A 23209-nucleotide genomic window follows, 5' to 3' on the forward strand; every position below is an offset into this window, starting at 1 on the left:
GTGTGTGTGTGTGTGTGTGTGTGTGTGTGTGTGTGTGTGTGTGTGTGTGTGCGTGTGCGTGTGCGTGTGCGTGTGCGTGTGCGTGTGCGTGTGCGTGTGCGTGTGCGTGTGCGTGTGCGTGTGCGTGTGTGTGTGTGTGAATGAAAGAACCCACTGTCGTCCACTTTAACTGCGTTTGTTGACACATCTTTGACGGCTGCACCCATGTACCAAGGAATATTGGTAGAAGAATTTTATTTGTATAGCGCAGTGGTCCCCAACATGGTGCCCGTGGGCACCAGGTAGCCTGCATGGACTCCAAAAGGTGCTTTCAGGCCTGTCCTAACAGGAGCACTAGTAACCAATGAGCTTTGTCCAAAATCTGATTTACTTGCAAGGCCTCAAACTCTCAAAGATAAAAAAACGGGTGACAGATGTAGACACTGCCACAAGTTTTTTTTAAATTAAATTAACCATGTTTAAATGTTTATTTTCACTGAAACATTGGGACAAATTTGTTTAAGTGTTGCAGATAAGATTTTGTTAGTGTATTTTAAACAATTTTAAAGATGATTAAAAAAAAAAAAATTCAAATTAGTCAAATTGTACAAATGTTACATGTTTTGCGATTAGTTAAAAAGTTGTCAGTTAGTGGCTATAGTAAAATAGGAACATAAAGATTTCCTATGAAATGTAAATCAATTGAAACAATTGCATGAATTAGGAAAAAAAGAGTTGCATGTATTAGTTACTGCTAGTTTTTCTTATTATTTCATCCTTTAATTCAACTAAAACCGTGAAAATTCAGTATTTAAGAGTTGTATATCAAACGGGTAGCCCTTCGGATTATTTAGTATGTTTGAAGTAGCTCACAGTTTCAGAAAGGTTGGAGACCCCATGGTATAGCGGATTTCATACACAAGGCAACTCAATGTGCTTTACATGATCAGAAATTAATAAGAACATTAAAATCATCAACAAACACATTACATCAACAACATGACCAAAAATCTCTCTCTCAATCATAAGCAGTAGAGAAAAAAAGTCCCTTTAACTTTGATTTAAAAATGTTCACATGTGATGCTGACTTCAGCTCTGCTGGCAGTTTGTTCCACTTCTTTGCAGCATAACAACTAAAAGCAGCATCACCATGTTTACTGTGAGCTCTGGACTCCACTATCTGACCTGTGTCCATAGATCTATGAGCTCTGGGTTCCACTATCTGACCTGTGTCCATAGATCTGTGAGCTCTGGGTTCCACTATCTGCCCTGTGTCCATAGATCTGTGAGCTCTGGGTTCCACTATCTGACCTGTACCCATAGATCTGAGAGACCTGCTGGGTTCATACTTGACTAACATGTCACTGATGTATTCTGGACCAAACCCATTTAAACATTTATAACCAGCAGCAGAACTTTAAAGTCTATTTTAATGATAAATAATAATCTGGTTGATAGTAGATTTTGTCAATTTTTTTCCAATCTGAACCCCTCGCGATACACTTCGTAAAGTTCGTACCCTCGACATCATCCCAACTTACCCAAGTTTTACTTATTTTTACAAGTAACGATAGTTAAAACGAGGTTATAAAATGGTTGTTGAATGAGGGGATGTTACATTGCATTAATGATTCAATAACAAAAATATAACTACTATTTGTTAAATCTATTCCAAACATTAAGAAAAAATTAATAAATAAATACAAATCTGCAATAATAGTGCTTTTGATTTCTTAGCATACAAGACACTTAAACTAATAACTAAGTATTCACATCACTTTGTATATTTGTATATATTTGGCTATTGTCCCCAGGTTGTTCTTTTTTTATTTGTGTTTATTGTCTTTCCAGAACTTTTTTCTTTCATAAAAAAAATGAAAAAAAAAAAGTGTATTCTCACATCTGGAAAGTTATGAAACTAAATGTATAGTTTAACCAGTTTATGTTAGCAATAATCTAAATCTGGTATGATTGGATGTGTACTTATTAAGTTCATATCTAAAGTTGTATACTTCCTAAAATCTATTACATTTATTTGAAGAAATTATACAATTGAAAATATGTTGCTTGTGTTATTCCAATTTTCAGTTAGTTCCACAAAATGTACTTCACATTTCAATTCAATTCAATTGAACTTTATTTATATAACGCAAATTACAACAAAGCTCATCTCATAGCGCTATCAAAATATAAAATTTGTAATAAGAAGGAAAAAAACAACAAAATCCACATGAACAAGCCTTTATTGACAGTGGAAAAAAAAACCTCCATTTTAACAGGAAGAAATCTCCGTTAGAACCAGGATTAGACCATCGTGAGACAGGTTAGTTTAAGGGTCTGCAACCTGCGGTTCTGGAGCCTCATGTGGCTCTTTGACTCTTTTGCAAAGGCTCCCTATAGCTATAAAAAATATTAAAATAATGAATTGTCATTTCTTACAGAGGGTATTAATGATAAATTACGTTGACACCAAATAAAATCATGATTTAACAATTTATCAACCTGAAAATAAATGACATTGTGCAATAACTTTTTCACCTCCTAAAACCTCAACTTTCCTTAAGTTTTAAATCCCTGATAAGAAAACTAAACCATCAAAAAGACTATTCTGGAAGATTCAATTAAGTGCCAATGTGCCGGTTTAATATGCATGCTCAATATGTTGTAAGAAATTAGTAATTAGCATGTGCTATCAAATATTATTATTTTTTGTAGCCCAACAAATGCATCAACTAAAAAACATTGGGAAGGACTTTAATCCAGGTGAAGTAAATGGCTCCTTTCAGAATAAAGGTCTCACTGGGTTAGTTTTATAAACCCTACTGATGATGTGTTGTTGCAATAATAAAGAACATTTGTGACCAGTAGGTGGTGCTATGTTCACATAAAGCCTTTTGAAATGAATTGTTTTCTGAACGAATTTGAGTTTAAAATTCAGAATAATGCACTAATACAGTTTGGTCATTTGTTCTTTCCACTTTTACCCAGCATGCACTGCTCCCCCTGCCCTAAATACTCTCCTCTCCCATTGTTGTTGTGACTTTTCTTGTTAAACTTGTTTGGCTCCTTTTATGGTTTGACCTTTGTTCAGCTCTGTTTTTTTTTTACCTTCTCTCTTCGTGCTCTATCCAGGTTTAGATAAATGACTTTTGTTTGGAATATAACATTTAAATTTGGATTTCTGTTGCAACCAAAAATGTAATTATTTCTCCTGCTTGTATTAGTTGTAAAAACTGTGTGGTTTCGGAAATAATCAGTTTAAAACCATTCAGCCAAAATATAATAAAAAGGTAAAATATTAATCATTTGGTTTATTCATTTTTTAAAATTATTCTTATTATTTTTTTTACTGGTTTTCTGAAAATGAAATATAACTTTGCACAAGTTTGTATCTTACTTTTATTTATTTGTAAAGAATTCTGATTGTGACATTGTGGTGGGTTTTCCTTTATCTAAATATTGATGTGATATAAACATAACATTTTATTAATACAAAGTGAGGATGAGTGTCTGAATTAGACCCTCCATGGTAAGAGAGCAAAGCCAAACACTACTCTTAGAGAAAACAGGAAAGAGAACATACAGTATATGTTCTGAGGAGAAACCTGAAATAAGACTTTAGCTATGACACAAAGAGAGAAAGCAACACATGTTTACTGTTTGATACCACTCAGTATCAAACACAACTATTAATATTTTGCAAAATAACAAATATCATGTGATAACATGCCTGTAAAACAGCACCAGAAACAGTGTCTCCACTTCTGCATATTGCTGGTATTTCCCTCAGGATTCTAAAGTTCTGTAAGTGGGATTTGAGGAAAAACTCTTGGTATAAAATCACATTTTAGTAAATATTTTTATTTTTATTTTCAGGATAAAAGTGAACAAAAACCACACGTGATAAACTTGCAATTGCCAGCGTTTTTAATTGGCTATCCTCGCTTTTTGTAACATTTTAACTGAAAAAAATAAACAAAACAAAAAAAAAAACATGTTTTCACAGGATTTTTATTTTTTTATTTTTTATTTTTATTCCATTGATAATACTTTTGGAAAAATAATAAAATCTTGTCAGTGTAAGAAATTTGAAAAAAAAAAAAAAGTTCGTTTACTCCTTACTGAACACACTGTTTTACTACTGTTATGAATGAATGAATGAATGAATGAATGAATGAACAATCTTCATTATCATTGCATGTGGTATCACATGTTCTGCTCTATTAAAAGTTCCTTCATCATATATGTTTACAAACACTAACTAACTAAAATAGACTATTTTGATTCATATCCAAGGGCAAAGAATGTCAGTGTTTAGGTTGAGGGTTAATACAGGACTTTAGTAGATTATTTAGAAAAAGTGGGGCTATGATTTAAAGTCTGCAGCGCCTCCTAGAGGACAATACTGGGAAGAGATTCTGAGAAAATTATCAGAGGTGAAATTAACTGATTACGTTACTGTAATTGAGTTATTTTTATTAATTTTTTTTTAGTATATTTCTCAATCAGTAATTTTACTTGTACGTTTTTAAAAGAAGTGAATTAATTCTTTACATTTCTACATCCAACCATTACTGAGTAAATTATATATATTTTTGTTTTAAAATAATCAACAGGCATTGCTGTCTGGTCATTTAATTTTTTTTTACAGTTTCACATTCATATGCATCACATTATAGCCGACCAACCAAATCAAACGTAATGCACTGTGCCAAAACAGCATTAATTGTCTTTTTTGAATCCCCTCAGAAGATTCTACAAGCACTACAGTATGTAACCCTTGATGAGAAAGCATCTGTAGTTGGTGTTATTTTGTTCAATAAAGAATTGTCTGTTGTTGTTTTTGTTTTGTTTTTTTTTGTCTTTTTTTATGATGTTTTTTTCTATGGTTTTGTATTTTGCTTGTATTGTTTGTCTCACAATAAAAGGATAATAGGATATATCAATGCTATTTACAACTCTGTTAGTTCTAGAAAGAAAGTAATATTAAAACATAATTCATGGATAATTGTCACTAAGAAAAACTTCATAGTGTCTAGTGACGAACAAAATGTGCATTTGCTCAGTTTTAAAACAATAAATGTCTCCTGCCTTGGTCTGCATATATATATATAGAGAGAAAATTGCTTTTTTCCCATTGAGATAATCATATCCTCACCTACACAGTCCTAGTTTAACTCTAAGGTAAATGCTGAATTGCACACAAATATTATTTCCAGACTCAAATTTGAGCATGTTTTTCACTTATTCCAACAAGAATTGCCTCCCATTTTTGTTTTCATGCCAGACATGGGAAACTGGGGCCCCAGGGGGCCACATGCAGCCCTTGTGCTAATTTCAAGCAGCCCCCAAAGTAAATAAAAAAAACCTTATAATATTCCTGAAAAATACTGATATGAACAACAAAAAATAAACCAAATGACAACAGAATTACCAAAAAAAACTGTAAAATATACTAATTGAAACAAAAGTAAACAAAAATGACTCATAACACTCAAAACAACAACATAAATAACAGAAAAAATAAACAAAAGTAAACAAAAATGACCAAAACACATAAATCATCAACCAAAATAAACAGGAATAACGGAAATACACAAAGTGACAACAAAAATACACTAAATCCTTCATTCTTTCCTGTGTTAAAACATATTCTAAACACTGACAGGAATTTTGATTATGTGGTTCTCGGATCAGAAAATCCCATTTTTGTAGCTCCCGCTGAGATAAAAGTAGCTCATCTCTGACATACGTATAGTCTATGGTAATTTAGGCAATGTTGCCACAGTTGCCTTTGCAGATGTTGGTCATATGTTATACTTTATATATAATTTATAGAAAAAACGACCAAACCATTTCAAAATGTCTATCTATTGCATATTACGTAGTTGTACTTTTGGATGAATTATTTTCTGATTGTCTAGACATGACAAATAGTGGCCCAGGGGCCTTGGTCTAATTTTGTGGGACCCTTGAAGTAAACACACAAAATGACAGCGAGATACACAAAACAACAGCAAAAATACACACAATTACACAACAAAACGTACACATTTACAAAAAGTGCACACAAGTACAACAAAAATACTGAAATGTACTCCCAAAATACACAAGGAGAATAAAAAATACGCACAATGACTTTTTAAAATAAATATTATTATTTTATTTATTGTTTTATTTAACAGGGACAGTGCACATTAATATCCGTATAGAAAATGTACCAGATTTAGCCAGAAGGCATTTTTTCATCTGTAGTTCCTGGACAGAATGTTCAAATGTCACCTTCAAAGAATACACATTACAGGAAATGTACAATAAAATATACAGTGAAAATGTAGCTACATAATAACACATCACACTTCCATATTACAAATTATTTAAAAAAATAAACAAAAAAACAGTATTTGATAAGAGACAATCATCATATATTAAGAGACAAGTTCATAAAATAAAATAAATGGGAGAAAAATATAGAAATTGACAACAACAACAACAATTTTGATAACGTGGCCCTCAAATCACACAAACACATTTTTGTGGCCCCTGCTGTAATAAAAGTTGTCATTCTCTGATTTATAACATGTTTATAACACTGATGGATAGAGAGGAACTGCTTTGCTTTGATGATTGATGAATAAATAACAATAAATAAAAGCAGGGATGGGAAGGTAAGATCTTGTGATAAGATAAATAAAAAAATAACAACCTTGCATTTGATTAATGAATGAAAAAAAAAAAAATTCTCTTTTAAAATTTACAACAAAGTCAGAAGTGTACATTATACAAATATACAGAAAGGGGACAAGCAAGAATCACACATACAAAATTAAAATAAAAAAACACAAGGGTAAAGGGTAAATCAGTCATCATTCTACTTCGAAAATACTATTGTATATGATCCCGTTTTGAGTATAAATAAGAGATATAGTTTTGATATATTCTTTAAATGTACACAGAAAGCTTACAAAGAGGGGAGTAGATTTGTTCAACTTGCATTTATAAATATAGAATTTACCATATAAAATAAACAGGTTTAAGTCTGGTTCGTCATTGAAATTAAAACTACTTTTATTGGCTGTATAAAAATTTGAAGAAATATAAATTGGAAGGATAAATATTGTGTAAGATTTTAATATGATTTTCTTTAATATTGAGCCCATTAGTATGACAGTGAGTGTTAATATCACGTGACGTAGGATCACGGTGACTCCTCCCCTCCTTCCTGCTGCCCTCTGCACTAAAGCTACATCTGAGTCTCTGCTCTGTGAGGGGGGAGGACACAAAGCCACGGCCATGTCCGCCAGCTCTGCTTTTAATGATGAGAAAGGAGGCTCGTCCAGCGTCGGGGAGCCGGAGTACGGCCACGATCCGGCCAGCGGAGGCATTTTCTCCTCCGACTACAAACGGTAGGACACCGGGGCCGGTCTGTGCTGAATGTGGGGGTTAACATAGCGGCTCACAGCGGGGGAGGTGCGCTATTAACGCCTTATTCAGCTTTTATTCATCAAATAGAGCCTGAAACACACCAGAAGGATGTTTGTCACTAACAACACCCGTGATTTCAGCTCCGTGTTCCGGTTAGCTTCGTACCGTGATTTAGCTGTGATGGAGGCCTGTTGTGTCTGTGTGAAGCCTTCAGTCACTGAAGTAGTTTTAAAAGATCAGGTTCATATGTTTACATGTGGCTTTGTTTGTCTCTGAGATTAGAATCAGCTTCTGGATGTGTTTATGAGGTCTCAGTGTTCAGCACCACCTCTGTGGACAGCGACAGCAGCTGTTCACAGGCACCTGATTGGAGGAACTATTTACCCCTTTACCACCATACAGGAACTATTTACCACTATACAGGAACTATTTACCCCTTTACCACCATACAGGAACTATTTACCACTATACAGGAACTATTTACCCCTTTACAGGAACTATTTACCCCTTTACCACCATACAGGAACTATTTACCCCTTTACCACCATACAGGAACTATTTACCCCTTTACCACCATACAGGAACTATTTACCCCTTTACCACCATACAGGAACTATTTACCCCTTTACCACCATACAGCAACTATTTACCCCTTTACCACCATACAGGAACTATTTACCCCTTTACCACCATACAGGAACTATTTACCACTATACAGGAACTATTTACCCCTTTACCACTATACAGGAACTATTTACCCCTTTACCACTATACAGGAACTATTTACCCCTTTACCACTATACAGGAACTATTTAGCCCTTTACCACTATACAGGAACTATTTACCCCTTTACCACCATACAGGAACTATTTACCCCTTTACCACTATACAGGAACTATTTACCCCTTTACCACTATACAGGAACTATTTACCCCTTTACCACCATACAGGAACTATTTACCCCTTTACCACTATACAGGAACTATTTACCCCTTTACCACTATACAGGAACTATTTACCCCTTTACCACTATACAGGAACTATTTACCCCTTTACCACCATACGGGAACTATTTACCCCTTTACCACTACACAGGAACTATTTACCCCTTTACCACTATACAGGAACTATTTACCCCTTTACCACCATACGGGAACTATTTACCCCTTTACCACTACACAGGAACTATTTACCCCTTTACCACTATACAGGAACTATTTACCCCTTTACCACCATACAGGAACTATTTACCCCCTTACCACTATACAGGAACCATTTACTCCTTTGTCACTGCACAGGATCTGGTTCTGGGTCTAGGTCGGTACACTACACCACATCAAAAGGATGTGATCTCTGAGAGGAATTATTGATGTTATTTTTCAGTCTGTTAATATTTATTTATGTTTTAACTTAATTGTCTAATATTCTTATGTTTAAGGTAAAATGTACTGTAATGTAACTGATATCCGTATGGGCCAACACTAAAGGCTGGAATAATCGGTAGTGAAAACGTTGTATTTGGACGCCTCTATCCGATAGTGAGGAAGACTTTTCTGATCTGGTCTGTTTGGGAATGTGGTGCTTGGAGTGAAATCAATACATATTTATTTATTATACATTTATGCAGCTCTCACAAGTTAATGCTTTGTTTTTGTTTAGTTTTTTTCCCTTCTGCATTTTTCTAAATTCAAGGTATACTTTTGTACTGTGTGGTTTTATCTTGTATTATTAGCACATTGCTGTTTTCAGAGCAAACGAGAAAATTAGATTATAAAGTTTTGTTCTTTGTTAAACAATGTTGTCGTAAGAAGCCGAGTTCTTTGACTTTAGTCATTTTTATTAAAGTTTGGTGAGATACAGTGAAATGATTGAACGAATGGATTGAATTATCAAGGAATTACACTAATACGAAATCAATGTTTTACAGTGAATATAAAGTGACCACAATGAAAATCAGAGTGCACAGTGAACACTTTAAATAAATACAGATGTAGACACAACAGAAACAAAATGTTTAGTTACTTAAAATCTTTGAGGATTATTACATTTTCTTAGTTTTCAATTATCGTCATCATTTCTAAGTTATATTTTCTATCTTAGATGAGTCCTTGAAGCAGTCTTTAGTTCAATCATCTGTGCTCGATGCCATTTATAATTTCTATACGGAGAACGTGGGTCAGCTGCAATGTGGCTACATAAAAACACTACCTTTGTTTACCAGCAGGGGGAGCAAAGTGTTTACTAAGTGCTCAGTTTGATGCACTAGAGTGTGACTTAATGAGATAGACTTAGCTGACATTTACATGAATACGCCTCAGACTAGAATCAACATGTGCTGGATAACTGTGTTGTTACTGTGAACACACACAGCTGTTATCCTTTAGCTACGTGCTGCTAAAATAACTTTTTTGGCTGAGGAACGCTCCTTTTTGGTGAAGAAATGTCTGAATTTTATTCTTTGGACAGTTTCTTCACGAGGAATTATGTTCTAATCTCATACCATCTCACCAAATGTTAAAATTTATGATTAAGATTGATTTCACCATTGGAGCCTAAATCTCTATCAGATCTGATCAGAACGCCTGTGAGTGACAACGAACCATCAAATTTCCTTTCTTAAATCTGATAGTCCTCTAAATCAGTGGTTCTCAAACTTTTTTGGCTCAAGTCCCCCCTTTGTCCGACTACATTTCGTTTAGAAAATGATTTTAAAATATTTAAAAACAACTATAGAGCTAGGCAAGACCTGTATCTGCAAGGCAAATACGTATTTGCCAGTTGAACATTGGCAAAAATCACAACCTGTATCCGGATTTGTTGACAAGTTTTGTATTTACTAATTCAATTGAAAGTAGTAGTGCAGGGAAAACAGAAGACTGACCTTGACCTTAAATATGACCTTGAGAAAAGGTCAAGGTCACACATTGAAAGGAAATGTTGTTCAATGGTACCAGTCTGAGCACTGTATCTCAATTTGTGCCCAAGTTATAGGGATAAAAGTATTTTTATATTCATGGTTTCGGCTGAGCTACGTCGTCCTGAGAGCATTGAGGTCTCACTTTTTTCACTTTTCTGAGGAGTTCTGGAGCCTAAATATGACCTTGAGCGAAGGTCAAGGTCACACATTGAAAGGAAATGTTGTTCAATGGTACCAGTGGCCAAGTTATAGGGGGAAAAAAATGTTTTAAATATTTTGTTTTGGCTGAGCTTCATCATCCTGAGAGCGTTGAGGTCTCACTTTGTTCACTTTATAATTTCTTAACCTTGAATATGACCTTGAGCGAAGGTCAAGGTCACACATTGAAAGGAAATGTTGTTCAATGGTACCAGTGCCTAAGTTATAAGGAAAAAAGTATATATATATTTTTTTTTTTGTGATGTCATGAACTTTGACCCCTATCTATCTTTTTACTGGTAGGTAATAGAGCTTTGGTCCAAACAAATAAAATACTCCACTTGAAATGAGCTTTTCATAAATGTAAGCATCAGACTTGTACGAAAAATATTTGTAGAGATATAGAATATTTGGTAAATTTTGACAATTTTGGCTCCAAAAAGGTCGACGACACATCCTTGATACTGCCCCTATGAGATGACATACGTGTCATTAGTGCTAGCCTTGGAGGAGTTCCAGGACAAAGGAGTTGCATAAGAAAAATAAGAAGAACTCCTACGAGAGCAGTATATTTGGCAATTTTCAATCGCCAAATACAATAGGTGTAAAGATACAGTATATTTAGTGCAGTGGTTCCCAACCGTTTTTGGATTGTGACCCCATTTTGACATCAAGAATTTCTGGAGACCCCCTGTAGTACCCCCTGTAGTGCCATCGCGTACCCCCATTTGAGAAACACTGCACTAGACACTAGAAAAAAATGTGCCCTAACCCTATGTAATTGATGTGACGTTTTAAATTTGATTTCAAATGGCAATAAAAAGTCCTAAAAGTCTGTTGGAACCCTGGAGAAACAGAGAGAGAGATGGAGACGGAGAGTGATGCGAGACATTGTCATCACGACACAGCGGCCAAGAACGCTGAGTCACGTTAGAAAAAAAGAGCTCCCTCGTCGACGTTTAAGAGTCCCAGGACTAATTCTAAGTATATTAAAAAAGAAGAGTAAGGATTTTCACAAAGCTTGTGTCAGAAAAGTAAAATAACTTTTATTCCCTCTTTACACACAAACCATTCAAGAGAAGGAAACCTGTTAGTGGAGGTGTGGGTTTTGTTAGGTCCAAATACGTTAAGACCGTTGCTAAAATGTGAATGTTGGGTCTAAATACGTTAAGACCGTTGCAATCACATCTCAGGGAGAAAAACACTATCTGACTTAAAAGGCGACCAGAGGCAGAGAGGTGCGAGCTGCAGCTCGGAGAAAAACCCAACAAAAAGAGACACAAAAGTCCGATATAAGTTGGATTGCTCTGATGGTGATGCCTCAGAACCAGGTATTTATTATAGAAAACATAGACCACACCCAGAGGGCTGTGCAACAGCGCTCTGGGTGCAGGATTAATACCATATATGGTAACACAAAAACTTTGGGGGAGAAAAAGGCTCATATGTCCATGCAGTGGGTCACATACCCCCACACTGGCCCAAACTAGTTTAAACCAGCTATGGTGGACAATGGATATGTTTTGCAAACACACACACACACACACACACAGTTAATCATGGATAATTTCATATTCTAACTATCGTTTAATCATTTAACTATAACTAATAAAGTAATAAAAACCACACAGACTATAACATATCTTACAGGTTTTAATATGACAAGCTTGAGGATGATGACGGGAAGTGGGAGATGATACGTGGCAAAGACGGAGGCTGTGTCATTGATGGGAGACAATTGTGCGTTGTAGAGTGAGAGGTGACGAGAGGCTGGTGCAGCAGCGACTGGAACCACAGGAAGAGGAGGAGCCACAGCAAACACAGCTCCACACCCCTCTCAGCCAGGCATCCATTTAGCACGCAGCTAAAGCCTGCTGCCTCACTAGATGCACACACACACACACACTCAGCAGTGAGAGGTGTGTGTGTGCTGTGGTGGGGGGAATCCTACAGAGCTGTGGAGCTGCGTTGGTTCAGATTACAGCCGTCGGACGTAAAAAAACAGGATCTATGAAGAGAAAATACAAAATGTTCCTGTTGGATGACTTTAACCTTGCAGAAAGAATGGATTTATAACAAATACTCCTCTTTTCCTGTGAAAACCAAAGAAGAAGAAGAAGAGCACAGAGTGATCAGCACTAATCTGCAAACGCCCCTCTGCTGCTGCTCCATCACCCGTGTCTCCAGCGTGAGAGTTCAACCTTAAAGATGACCACCATGCAAAAGCTCCTCCAGCTGCCGGTAAACGCAGTCAACATCGTGAAGACCGTGCAGAGTCAGGTCCAAGGCCAGGAGGAGGACAAGAGCCCCGTGCTGACCCCTGATAATGCCCAGCAGGCCTGGTACAGCGCCGTACAACCTGATGAGCTGCGCCACCTCAGATCAGGAGGGTCAGGTGGAGGTGGTGGAGGGTCAGGTGGTGGCAGTGAGCAGGAGGAGCGGGGTCTGCAGGAGGAAGGCGGTGGAGGTGGGGGCATTTTCCACACTCAACCCCTACGGTAGGATAATCCTGTCTCCGTTCAAGTCTTCTTGATTGAAAACAGTATAGGGCAGTGTTTCTCAAATGGGGGTACGCAATCTCACTACAGGGGGTACTTGAGAGGGAAAGAGGATAATTAACAAATAAAGTACTAGTCTCGGTTGAATCATAATTGTAATTGCGTAATTGTAGAATTGTGGCGTAATTACAATTTTAATTGTAATTTTAAAAAGCTGTTGCTGTCGTAATTGTAATTGACTTCAGATAATTGACTTTATAATCGTAATTGCCATGAAAATTCTATAAAATTGTCAATTATAATTTAATGCAAAACTGGGGAACCATGTTACAGTTCTATGTTCTACACATATGTAGTTAATTATTATTAAAATATGTTTCATATCAAGCTTTGCCACATTTTTTACATTTAAAAAAATTGAAATCTAGGGGTACACCAACACAAAAACGGCTTAGACGCCCACACCAAAAGTATTAAAACCTATGTTTTCATTGATTAGGAAGCCTAACAAAATAATCAATAGATAGGAAATAAATTAGATGATAGCTTTAGAGATGCTAACAGAAAGCTAACACAAGAGGAAGGTTAACTTTTACTAGGTTATTTATTTAATTCTCAGTTATTGTGATTAATTGTTATTGAACTTTAGTAATTGACAGAGAATATAATTGTAATTGACTATCTGAGGATAAAAATAATTGTAATTTCATTGTAATTGGAAATAATGTAGGTTACTTTAATTGTAATTTATTTCAATTGAAAATGGATAATTGAAAACCAAAGGTTTGTAAATTTTGACCCCAACCCTGGTCTTGGTCCCACCCCAGCAGTGAGGTGACCAGAAATGATAAAAACTATAGAAATAAATCTATTCAGGAGCCACTAAATCAGTGTTTTTCAACCTTGAGGTCGGGATCCCATGTGGGGTCGCCTGAAATTTCTGAAAAATGTAAATAGATTTTTGAAACTTTTTAATTATTATTCTTTTTTTTAAATTAAAACAACAACCAATCTTAAACAACTGTATTTCTATACTTTCACTTTGTGAAATTTAAATCTAGTTAAACTAAAATACAGTCATCTTTGGGGTCACCAGGAAGTCTCTACAGTCTCAAAATGGAGTCACGATCCAAAAAAAGGGCGGGAACTACTGCACAAAATACTGTTTATTTCCACTTATTTACAAAATGAGATACTTTGAAATGTGTTATCCATCATTATTGTCTGTAGTTGTTTTTAAATATTTTTTTCAGCAAAATGTTGTAGTCGGACAAAGGGGGGACTTGGATTTATAAAGGGGGTACTAGAGCCAATAACAGATGGAGAAGCACTGGTTTAGGGTACAGTATATGTGTCTCATGGGTTCATATCCACCTACAGGTTGGAAGAAATGTGAACATATTAACAAACACATGCCCTCAGTGGCGGCTAACGTAACAAACACTAAAAGGTTGATTCATGAGTCGAATCAACTAGATTAAGGAGAGCTACTCCCCAGGCTGAGCATTACAGAGACTCTATAATGGAAAGAAGTACGGCTGGAGATCATTAATTACCAGGTCACAAATGATGTCATACATCTATGTATACATCAGCATCTATGCAGGTTTGGAAAAAAACATTTGCACTAAGAAAAAAATGGAAAGTTGAATGAAAATACGCCGCAAAACGTCACATAAAGTACAGACGAATCTCAATGAAATGTTTGCTATTAAACAAGTATTAACTCTTATTGGTTCACCTGCACAGTTTGGGATTACAAGGATCACATTTGTAACCCAGGGAGACGACTCATCAATTCTACATGCAGGCTAGAAATAAAGTAAGAATTCTCACAAAATATAGACGTTTCTGTTTTGGGTGTATAATTATGGAATGAATTGTCTAATGAACATTTTGAAATGAAATAAATGATGTTTTGTTTAGAATATTTTCATTTTCATTCTTTTGTTTTGTTCTTTCCTTTAATTTTACTTCTTGTTAATCAGACGTGTTCGTGCAGAATATTCTTTTTCTGTTAATCCTTTATAATGCAAAGAAACTAAAATAAATGGCAACACTTTACTTGAAGTTTTATACATAAAGGCTGACATTACGCTGTCATTATTATGACATGACACCTGTCATTAGCATGAATAAGGTGTCATGAAGGCTGTCATTAATGTGTCATTATTTAGCGAACGACACCTAATGACAGCCTTCATGACACCTTGTTCTTTGCTAATGACAGCGTAATGTCAGTCTTATGAATAAATCATTTATTCATGAATTGAAACAGAAATATATGTTTCGGAGTTCTAAAATGAATGAAAACTAATTACGGTTAGTTTGTGTCACAGGCAATAAGACACTAAGTAGTTATACTGCATCAGCAAAGTTTCTACCAAAGCTGATTTTAAACACAGCTAATGATTCTTTGTGTTCATTCATATATACAACTCTGATTATTCTAAATAAAAGTTTGATGACAGTCGCAATCCTGGAACAGTTTTATTTAATCATATGGTTAATTCTGAATAATAAAGTTGGCTTTCAGTCAACGCAAACCTTAAAAAAAGGGCATGTTTTTAAAAGAATTTCCAGAAGAGTGAAGAGAATCAAACTTAGCTTAAAGTTTCCTCATTTAGTCAACAAACATTTAAGTCAGGTGTTAATGTCATTATGTTATAAACTTAATAACTACTAGTATTAACTTTGATATGTTTTAACACAAAATGACAACACAAATACGCAAAATAACAGTGAAATATACAAAACTAAAAAAGCACTCAGAGAGCGCAGACCTACGCCAGACAGCTCAAGCTCAGCTAACACGCTCCGGTCACGGTAACATGGTAAACTTACCATAACTACCTGTCAACATTGAGCTGTGTTACCATGACTACCTGTCAACATTGAGCTGTCGACTCTGAGACAATCTATGACATCATCAACAAGAAGTTCCACAGTGTGGATGGGAAAAGAAATGGGATATATATCTATATATTTTCTTTTGGTAGTATCAAAATGTAATCACCTGTTCTTTGTCCCATTCATCAGTTTTCCTGAAAATTTCATCCAAATCCGTTCATAACTTTTCAAGTTATCTTGCTGACACTGATATTAAAATATAACCTTACCGCTCTGCGCTTCGCGCTTAGCCGAGGTAATGACGACACAAATACACAAAATGTCAGTAAAATATACAAAATGACAACAAGAGCAAAATGACTACATATTAATAGTTGTTTACTTTTTATTTTTGACCATATTCTGTCAAACTCCGTACAGTATTACTAACCTGTAATCCTTCAAGACTTCAAAGACTCAAAGACTGAAGTAAAAGCCTTGAATCACACTGTATTAGATTTCACTGCAATCTAAGAAAGTGTTCGTCATGAATACTTTTACTTGAACAAATCTATGAATTTACAGTCACATTTTATCCTTGCAGATGGTTTGGAATAAATGCAACATGGCTGTGCCATAAAAATCAACAAACATCCATGCTGACTGCCGGCTTATGTAAAACATTCTGTACTGCTGCTCATAAATGCAAGAAACAACTATTTAACTCTTTAACTCACTCGCTGCTCTTCATGCAAATATGTGTTTCTATAAATTCCCTTTAATGACATTTTTTCTTTTTCGTTGAAAGGTAACAATCTAAACTTAATCTCCCCTGCAGACTTTGCAGCTTCAAGATCTTTTTTTTTTGCTTTGGTAACCAGATCACCCGTGCACACTGTCGTACCACAGTGGGTTAAATAATTCAGTGCTGTTTATGTATTCAACCGTTGTTCAGCAGGACAGAATGAAAACCAGAGAAATTAGAGGAGCATTGTTGGTGTAGAATTACTTCAGGCCCTTTGGGAATGAGGGTCGTTTTCCCTGTTGGTGAGAAGCAACGTCTGTGGAAATACATCACACCCAGGCTGATAGACGGTTTCCATCTTTTAAAAAAAATAATAATAATAACAGATTTTAATGTGTTCAGACAGCACTTTCAGATACTCCAATTAACCTACCAAACATTGTCTTTAGACCAGGAGAGGAAATGTGAAGTCCTGGAGTGATTTTCATGTAGAAGAATGGGATTTAACCACCGTTTTCTAGTTGTGAATGTATTAGCTAAACAACGCTACGTTCCATCCTGATACATAATCTACAATTAGACAGCAGCAGGTTTGAGGTTTGTCCAGAGCCACAACAAACATAATTATTGTCTTCATGGCTGGTTTTAATTAGATCTTCCGAAGCTTGTTTGCCATTAAACAAACTAGATGAATCCCTGTCACTGCAATAATGAGCGTCCCTGATCACTTGTTTAATTAACTCAAGTTGTGAGTTAATGCTTTTTTCCCCTGTGATGTTTAAACATATACATTGTATCTACTTTTTTTAGTGCTTTAACATTTACTGTGAACAGAATGTGTCAGGCATAACTTTCTAAGTTCCTGCTTGTTGATTGCATTCAATGAAGCCACGTCTAGGCAGAATTATGAGGTAGAAAGGTTGTTGAAAATGTGTGTGTGATTTTTAAAGGTCCCTTAAATGTCAGAAAAACTCAAGCCTTCAATCATGTATATGACTGTGAAGAAGAAAAAATGCCAGTCCAGGTGTGAAAAATAGGAATTCATCAATTTCAGTAAAATATCTTAACCACTTATGATGTTGAAAGAGAATCCGACAAAGACTGTCGTGCCCTCGTTGTGGTTTTCAATGGACACAGTATCAGAAGCGAAGGGTCTGTTGGGTTCTTCAGGGCATAGTTCCAACCTTTGGTTCCGTTGTAGTTTCTTAACAGCAGGGTGCATAATATGTCGATAAATGTCGGACCAGTCGATTACGGGTCAACCTTCAGCCACCCCCCACTCCGCTGCTACAGGCGTTTGCAGAAACTGTCAGGAAGCCAAACTACCTTTTTTTGTTTTTACTACTAAAGGCATGTGTCCTTTGTGTGACAATCTCAGCGTACAGATTCTCACTTGGATTTTCTCTGTTTAATACTGTTTGTTTGTATTCAGTTAAACTTTATGTTGTTACACCCCAAAACAACTCTTTAATTTAGTCCAAGTATTTCAGGGTTGGTGTGTTTTGTTGTAAAAATGGAAGAGCGACTGCCCTGTATCTATGGTTGAAACCCGGCAATTACAATTGAATTTTCCTATTGGCTGAAATGGAGGCTGATGACGTAAGGTTGACAGCTTTCTTCATGAACAACCACTATTTGCTCCACCCCTTTTATAAAACCACCCCCATCCTCTCATGCAACTCTTTTCGCTCTGCTCCAGAGCTGAAGTGGAGCATCAACCCGTCAGTGTATTTAGAAGACATGTATTAACTGTCCACTTCCTGCTCATCAGCGTCTTACTTCTGAACTTTGTAGCAAGGAAGGCGTGCAATCAAGGCTTGTGTATTTTAACGTTAACTTACACTCTCTATCGTTAAAAAAGCACTATAACCACTGGTTACGGTGCGTTGGTATTGTTCCTGCCTCCAATGGCAGAGGTCTTGGGTTTGATTCAAGTATGGTTGCTCTTGTCGAGTTCCATTGGTCTTTATGTTTTAGTTTTTAAGTTTACCAATATTCTTCATTAAAGTGTCTCTCTTTGGTTTTCTGTTGTTTCTCTGTCATTCTGTCTTAACACAAATCTTGACAAGAATCAGTCAACACTACTTCACACCAAATACGTTTGTTTTCAGCATTAAAAAATGTGGTTTTGGGGTTTAGCTAGCTACTCTTTAAACACAGAATGATGTTTCCTTAATGGGTGTGTTTGAGGGCTGCTATTTTTTGGTCAGTCTTTGGATTGTGCGTAAGTGAATTACGTACAACTACAAACCTTTTGTTGATACCATCCACCTATACCTGTCAGCTCCTTTTCCCCCTGAGTCACCTACATTAAAGTTATAATATTTACCAGATAAGTGTCTGTCCGTGGTGCTCGCCAGGCAACTGGAATAAGTGCACACTAGCTAATGGATTTTCATCAATGACTGCTTCACAGAGCTCTGGTGTCATTGCCTTACTCATTAACAGTTAAAGTAGCGATATATCAACTGTTGTATCTTTTATGTCACAGTCCATCTGGTAATGTGGTGCCAACACTCGACCAAGAGGCTTCTTTAGACCTGCCTTTAGGAAAGTCTTTAATGTAGTTTGCTTGTTCTTATCAGGCAACGGCGATGCATAATTTAGTTTTAAGAAGACAAGATCTAGTTTAGAAGTTCAAATCAAATCCAGTCTATAAGTGGTTAACAAAAAAACTCTGCTGATAGAAATGTTTTCATTTTAAAAGTGAAGGGCAGAAGCAGTGGCCCATCATTGTCATGTTAGAGTGAATAAAAAGTCAAAACCCAGAAGGGTCTTCATCGTCTGTCAAAAATGTTCATTAAAGTTCCTCACCCGCCTGCATGAGTTTAGAGCTTTGGGCAATTTGTATGCAATTTCATCACGTTTATTTCATGATTGGTTTCAGGGACACAGCAGCAGATTATGGTGGTTACTAAGAAACCAGTGCCAGTTCACTGCTTTCATTCCAAAAATAATCCTCTCTGTCAGACTCTGATGCAATGTTCATAGATTCATTTCAGGCGTGTGGCATTATTTGCAGAGCAATGAAGTTGATGCTTGATAGTTTAGATAAGAGATGCTCCAGATTTATTCATGTTTGTGGATTATTCATGATTTAGGCAGCAGCAGAACCCCGAAACCCTGAAAGTGGAGCATCTGGGCCAGAAAATGGATGAATGGATGGATTATTTATGATTAATGAAACTTTGCTGTAATGACACCTGATTTGGATCAATGGTGGATTACAGGGTATTATTTAATAACACGTGATTAATCAATATCCATACTAATAACATAGCAGGCCCCACTGTACCAGCAGAAAACAGTGGCAGTGTGATCTTTGATAATCAAGGTTTCTGTAGTCTCATTAATGTGTTGAGAGATTTGTTCTTAGAACCTAGTTGAATGCCTAGTTTATTTTAAAGTAGGGGTGTCCTGATACAATGCCGATGTTGCATCCTTAGCCGACACCGATATCAACTTAATACTGTATCAGCACGGATCATTTATACTTTTACTTATTTTGTACAATGTTAGAAAAGTCTTGATCAAGTGATATTACTCAAACAGAGAACAAAAGTTAGCAACAGGACGTATGAGAAAAACTGACCCATAACCGATTACTTTTTTAACCTTAAACATAAGAATACTCTAAAATAAATGAAAAATTAGCAAGAAGATCCTGATAAATAACCTCAATAAATCCAGTTTAATAGTTTATTATATTGGAGATTTTCAATTTTTAGATGCAGGCTGATATACAGTAATCTGACACTCATTCTTTTTTTTTTGGCTTATATCAGACCAATATCCAATATAATTGAGGATTGGGATACCCTTATTTTAAAGTTAACTTCTGTTTAATATATTTTATAGTCAATATTAGCCTACTTTCTGTCTATACATTATCTGAAAATGATAGGAACGATGAAATAGCCATCATATTTCTGTCCTGATTTTAATGAATGTGTTTATGTTTTTTAAAATAGTGTTGTGTTTTATTGTATTTTTAAGTTTACAAACATTGGAGGATCTCTAATAGGTCTTAGTTTGTTTTGTCTTTGGTTAACTGACAAGCTTATGTATAATAACCGTTATTACAATAGGTGTTTTCAATGAGGACATGAGAAAAACATCAAATCTTTAGAAAATGTTTGTTTTAGCTGTATACTTTCATTATACACAAAGACATTTTATTTGGTTATGTTCTGGCTTTTATGTTTTGTTTTTTTTTTATCAAAAGAGTGGCCCTTTTCATACACTTTAATTAGTCTAACGGCTGATAATTTTAAATTTATAAAATTAAATCCTGTTACAAACCATGTCAATTAGCCCCATACTTACAGATTCAGAAAACTTTATTTATCCCCTCGGGGCTATTCAGTTTCAGATACATCCCGACAAAGAAACATGAAATACATTAACATATCACATGGGGGACAGGTACGGGAGTTCTGGGGAGCAGCCACAGCAGAGCAGTGCTCCGTTTTTTAGATGACAAATATGAGACAATAGGTAGGAAGAAGAGATAAAAAAAGACAAAAACCAAACTAGGCCCTTGTAGAGAGGGGCGGAGTTTGGGATCATGAAAAAACTCTTCAGCAAACATTGCGGCAAAAACCAACAAACACAACATTCAATTCAATACAACAGCACGTTAGCACAGGGGATGGGTCTTAGGATGGGTAGTTCGCAGGTTGGCCACAAGATGGCGCTGCCCTTACGGCTGCAGAGAGGGAGGAGGGGAGGGGGCCAGTGGACACGGTGAAGAAACAGGTTGTGTATGTAAATATGGGAGTGAAGTGTTCAGTGTTGTTTGAGATAAACCTGTTTACTGAGACTCTGCTATAGTCTCTCATAGTTCTCCAGCCGATAACGTGGGACGGTGTTGCTGTAGAGATGACCTCGTTTGTTAGTTTGTTAGCCGAGCCAGATCGCAGGTGTTCATGGAAAGTAAGGGAGAGGTCAGAGTTTCGAATCAACATCCATCCATAGAGAGTGTGGAGAAAAAACAGACCTTGACAGGCTGTTCTCAGAGGGGGCCGAATGAGATAAGAGAAGAAGTTTTAAGACTGGCTAACCGCTACATGACTGCCAGCCATATTGTTCCTGGTCATTCGATCAATAATCCAATAATGTGGCCATTTCCTTGAGACAAACTTTCCACTCCTTTTAAAGTTCACCACGATGGAATCCATCAGAGAGTCCCAAGAGCTCGGCCAATTCTATCGATGACAAGCGGCTTCCAATATTGCTGCCAAAGTAATTTAAATTTTGCGGAAAATTCAGATCCAATCAGCAGAAGACCCTTTATCATAATTCCAATCTGGCGGACGTCTTCCACGTCCTCAGGATTTACGGACTCTCCCAATGCCCGTACTCCTAGTTGAGAAATTTGACCAAAAGGGAAGAAAGACCAGCTGATCAATTCCATGATCTAGATTTAGATTTGGTATGCAAATAGAGGCTCCTGTTAGATTAAAACAAGACAAAGACAAGGCAAAGAGAGCAAGCAGGAAAAAAAAGGAGGGAACGAGGGAAAAAATGTCCTTCTCCTCTGAGTGCAAGCAGGAAAAATAAAAAGTGTCTCTTGATATGTGCTATTTTGTCTCAATTTCACCATAATGGATTATAGTTGGTATAATACTGCCGTGCTTGCTCCTCATTTTGAGTCGACTGTGTCTGACTTGTTCAATTCAGAGCTGGAGGCTTTGTTCAAGAGAGACTCTGAATTAAACTACAGACCCTGGTCCCATGTGGTGACACTGATGCAACAAAGGCTCTGCAGGCACGTGGAAAATCTCTTAACTCTGTTTTATTGCATCTTCTGTTGCCTAGGAAACAAGGTTAATTGTAAATGTGCAAATCTGCAGCTATACAGCGTCTTATATCAGTTAAACATACATTAATCCCCTTCTTCACTTTGTTTGGTATAGTTTCATCCTGTAGTTTATATTAGAGCTTTTATCCAACTATATTTGAGTCATCATTTAATGTCGGGGTAAAATAAATCTGTAGCCTTGAGTCAAAGGCAAAAAGAGCTGCTTCATTCAATCAGAGTTTGCATCCCTGATGTCGGCAGTGACGTGCCGTCAGGGGAGGCAAGGTAGGCAGTGCCTACCCAAGGGTGAATTGATATTTTGATTTTTTTTTTTTAATTATAATATAATTATAAATGATTTATTTTTCCATTTCCAATAGCCTACAGTACCTATAAGTTTGAAAGTATCTGCATTTTGTGCATTTCATAGCCCAAATGACTGAACATCGCTATTTCCTGGAACAGCTGCACAGTCTCACTCCGCTGTAAGGTAGAGGGAGGCCACGCCCCCTCCCAAAGGCACGTTGCTCCTCTGCCTCCATTCCCATTGCATGTTTTTACGTGTTTGCACAATCAGGTCCCCAAGATGACAACCATTTACGTCCAAAGGCAGCGTAGAGAGCTGCCTTTGGACATAACCGCGCTATGCTAAATGCTATACGTAAGTTCACAGTACATTAGTGAATTGATGCCATGTGACCGCTGCTGCTACGTTCTCTAGCTAGTGGGCGGGATAACACCACAGTCAGGATGACAGCGTTAGAGATGATAGAGAAACTTTTTTTTGAGGAAAAACGACAGTTTTTAAAAGATGG

General features: G+C 36.4%; 1 protein-coding gene across 16 annotated transcripts in view; it reads left to right on the top strand.

The window, feature by feature from the left end:
• Window positions 1–7203: 7203 nt before the first annotated feature.
• The window catches only part of ap3b2 (adaptor related protein complex 3 subunit beta 2), a 53313-nt gene continuing 37307 nt past the window's right edge, over window positions 7204–23209 (top strand). For 10 of the 16 annotated variants that reach the window (XM_028449280.1, XM_028449285.1, XM_028449283.1 and 7 more), the window contains exon 1: window positions 12357–13017. In XM_028449280.1, coding sequence (XP_028305081.1) covers window positions 12728–13017 — 290 coding nt within the window. In that variant the 5' untranslated portion in view covers window positions 12357–12727. Of the gene's footprint in view, window positions 7386–12356; window positions 13018–23209 lie in introns of those variants that run through there. The other 6 variants (XM_028449292.1, XM_028449296.1, XM_028449293.1 and 3 more) reach the window with 1 other exon arrangement.

The sequence above is a fragment of the Gouania willdenowi genome, chromosome 6 (genome assembly GCF_900634775.1).
Source record: "Gouania willdenowi chromosome 6, fGouWil2.1, whole genome shotgun sequence".
NCBI lineage: Eukaryota > Metazoa > Chordata > Actinopteri > Blenniiformes > Gobiesocidae > Gouania > Gouania willdenowi.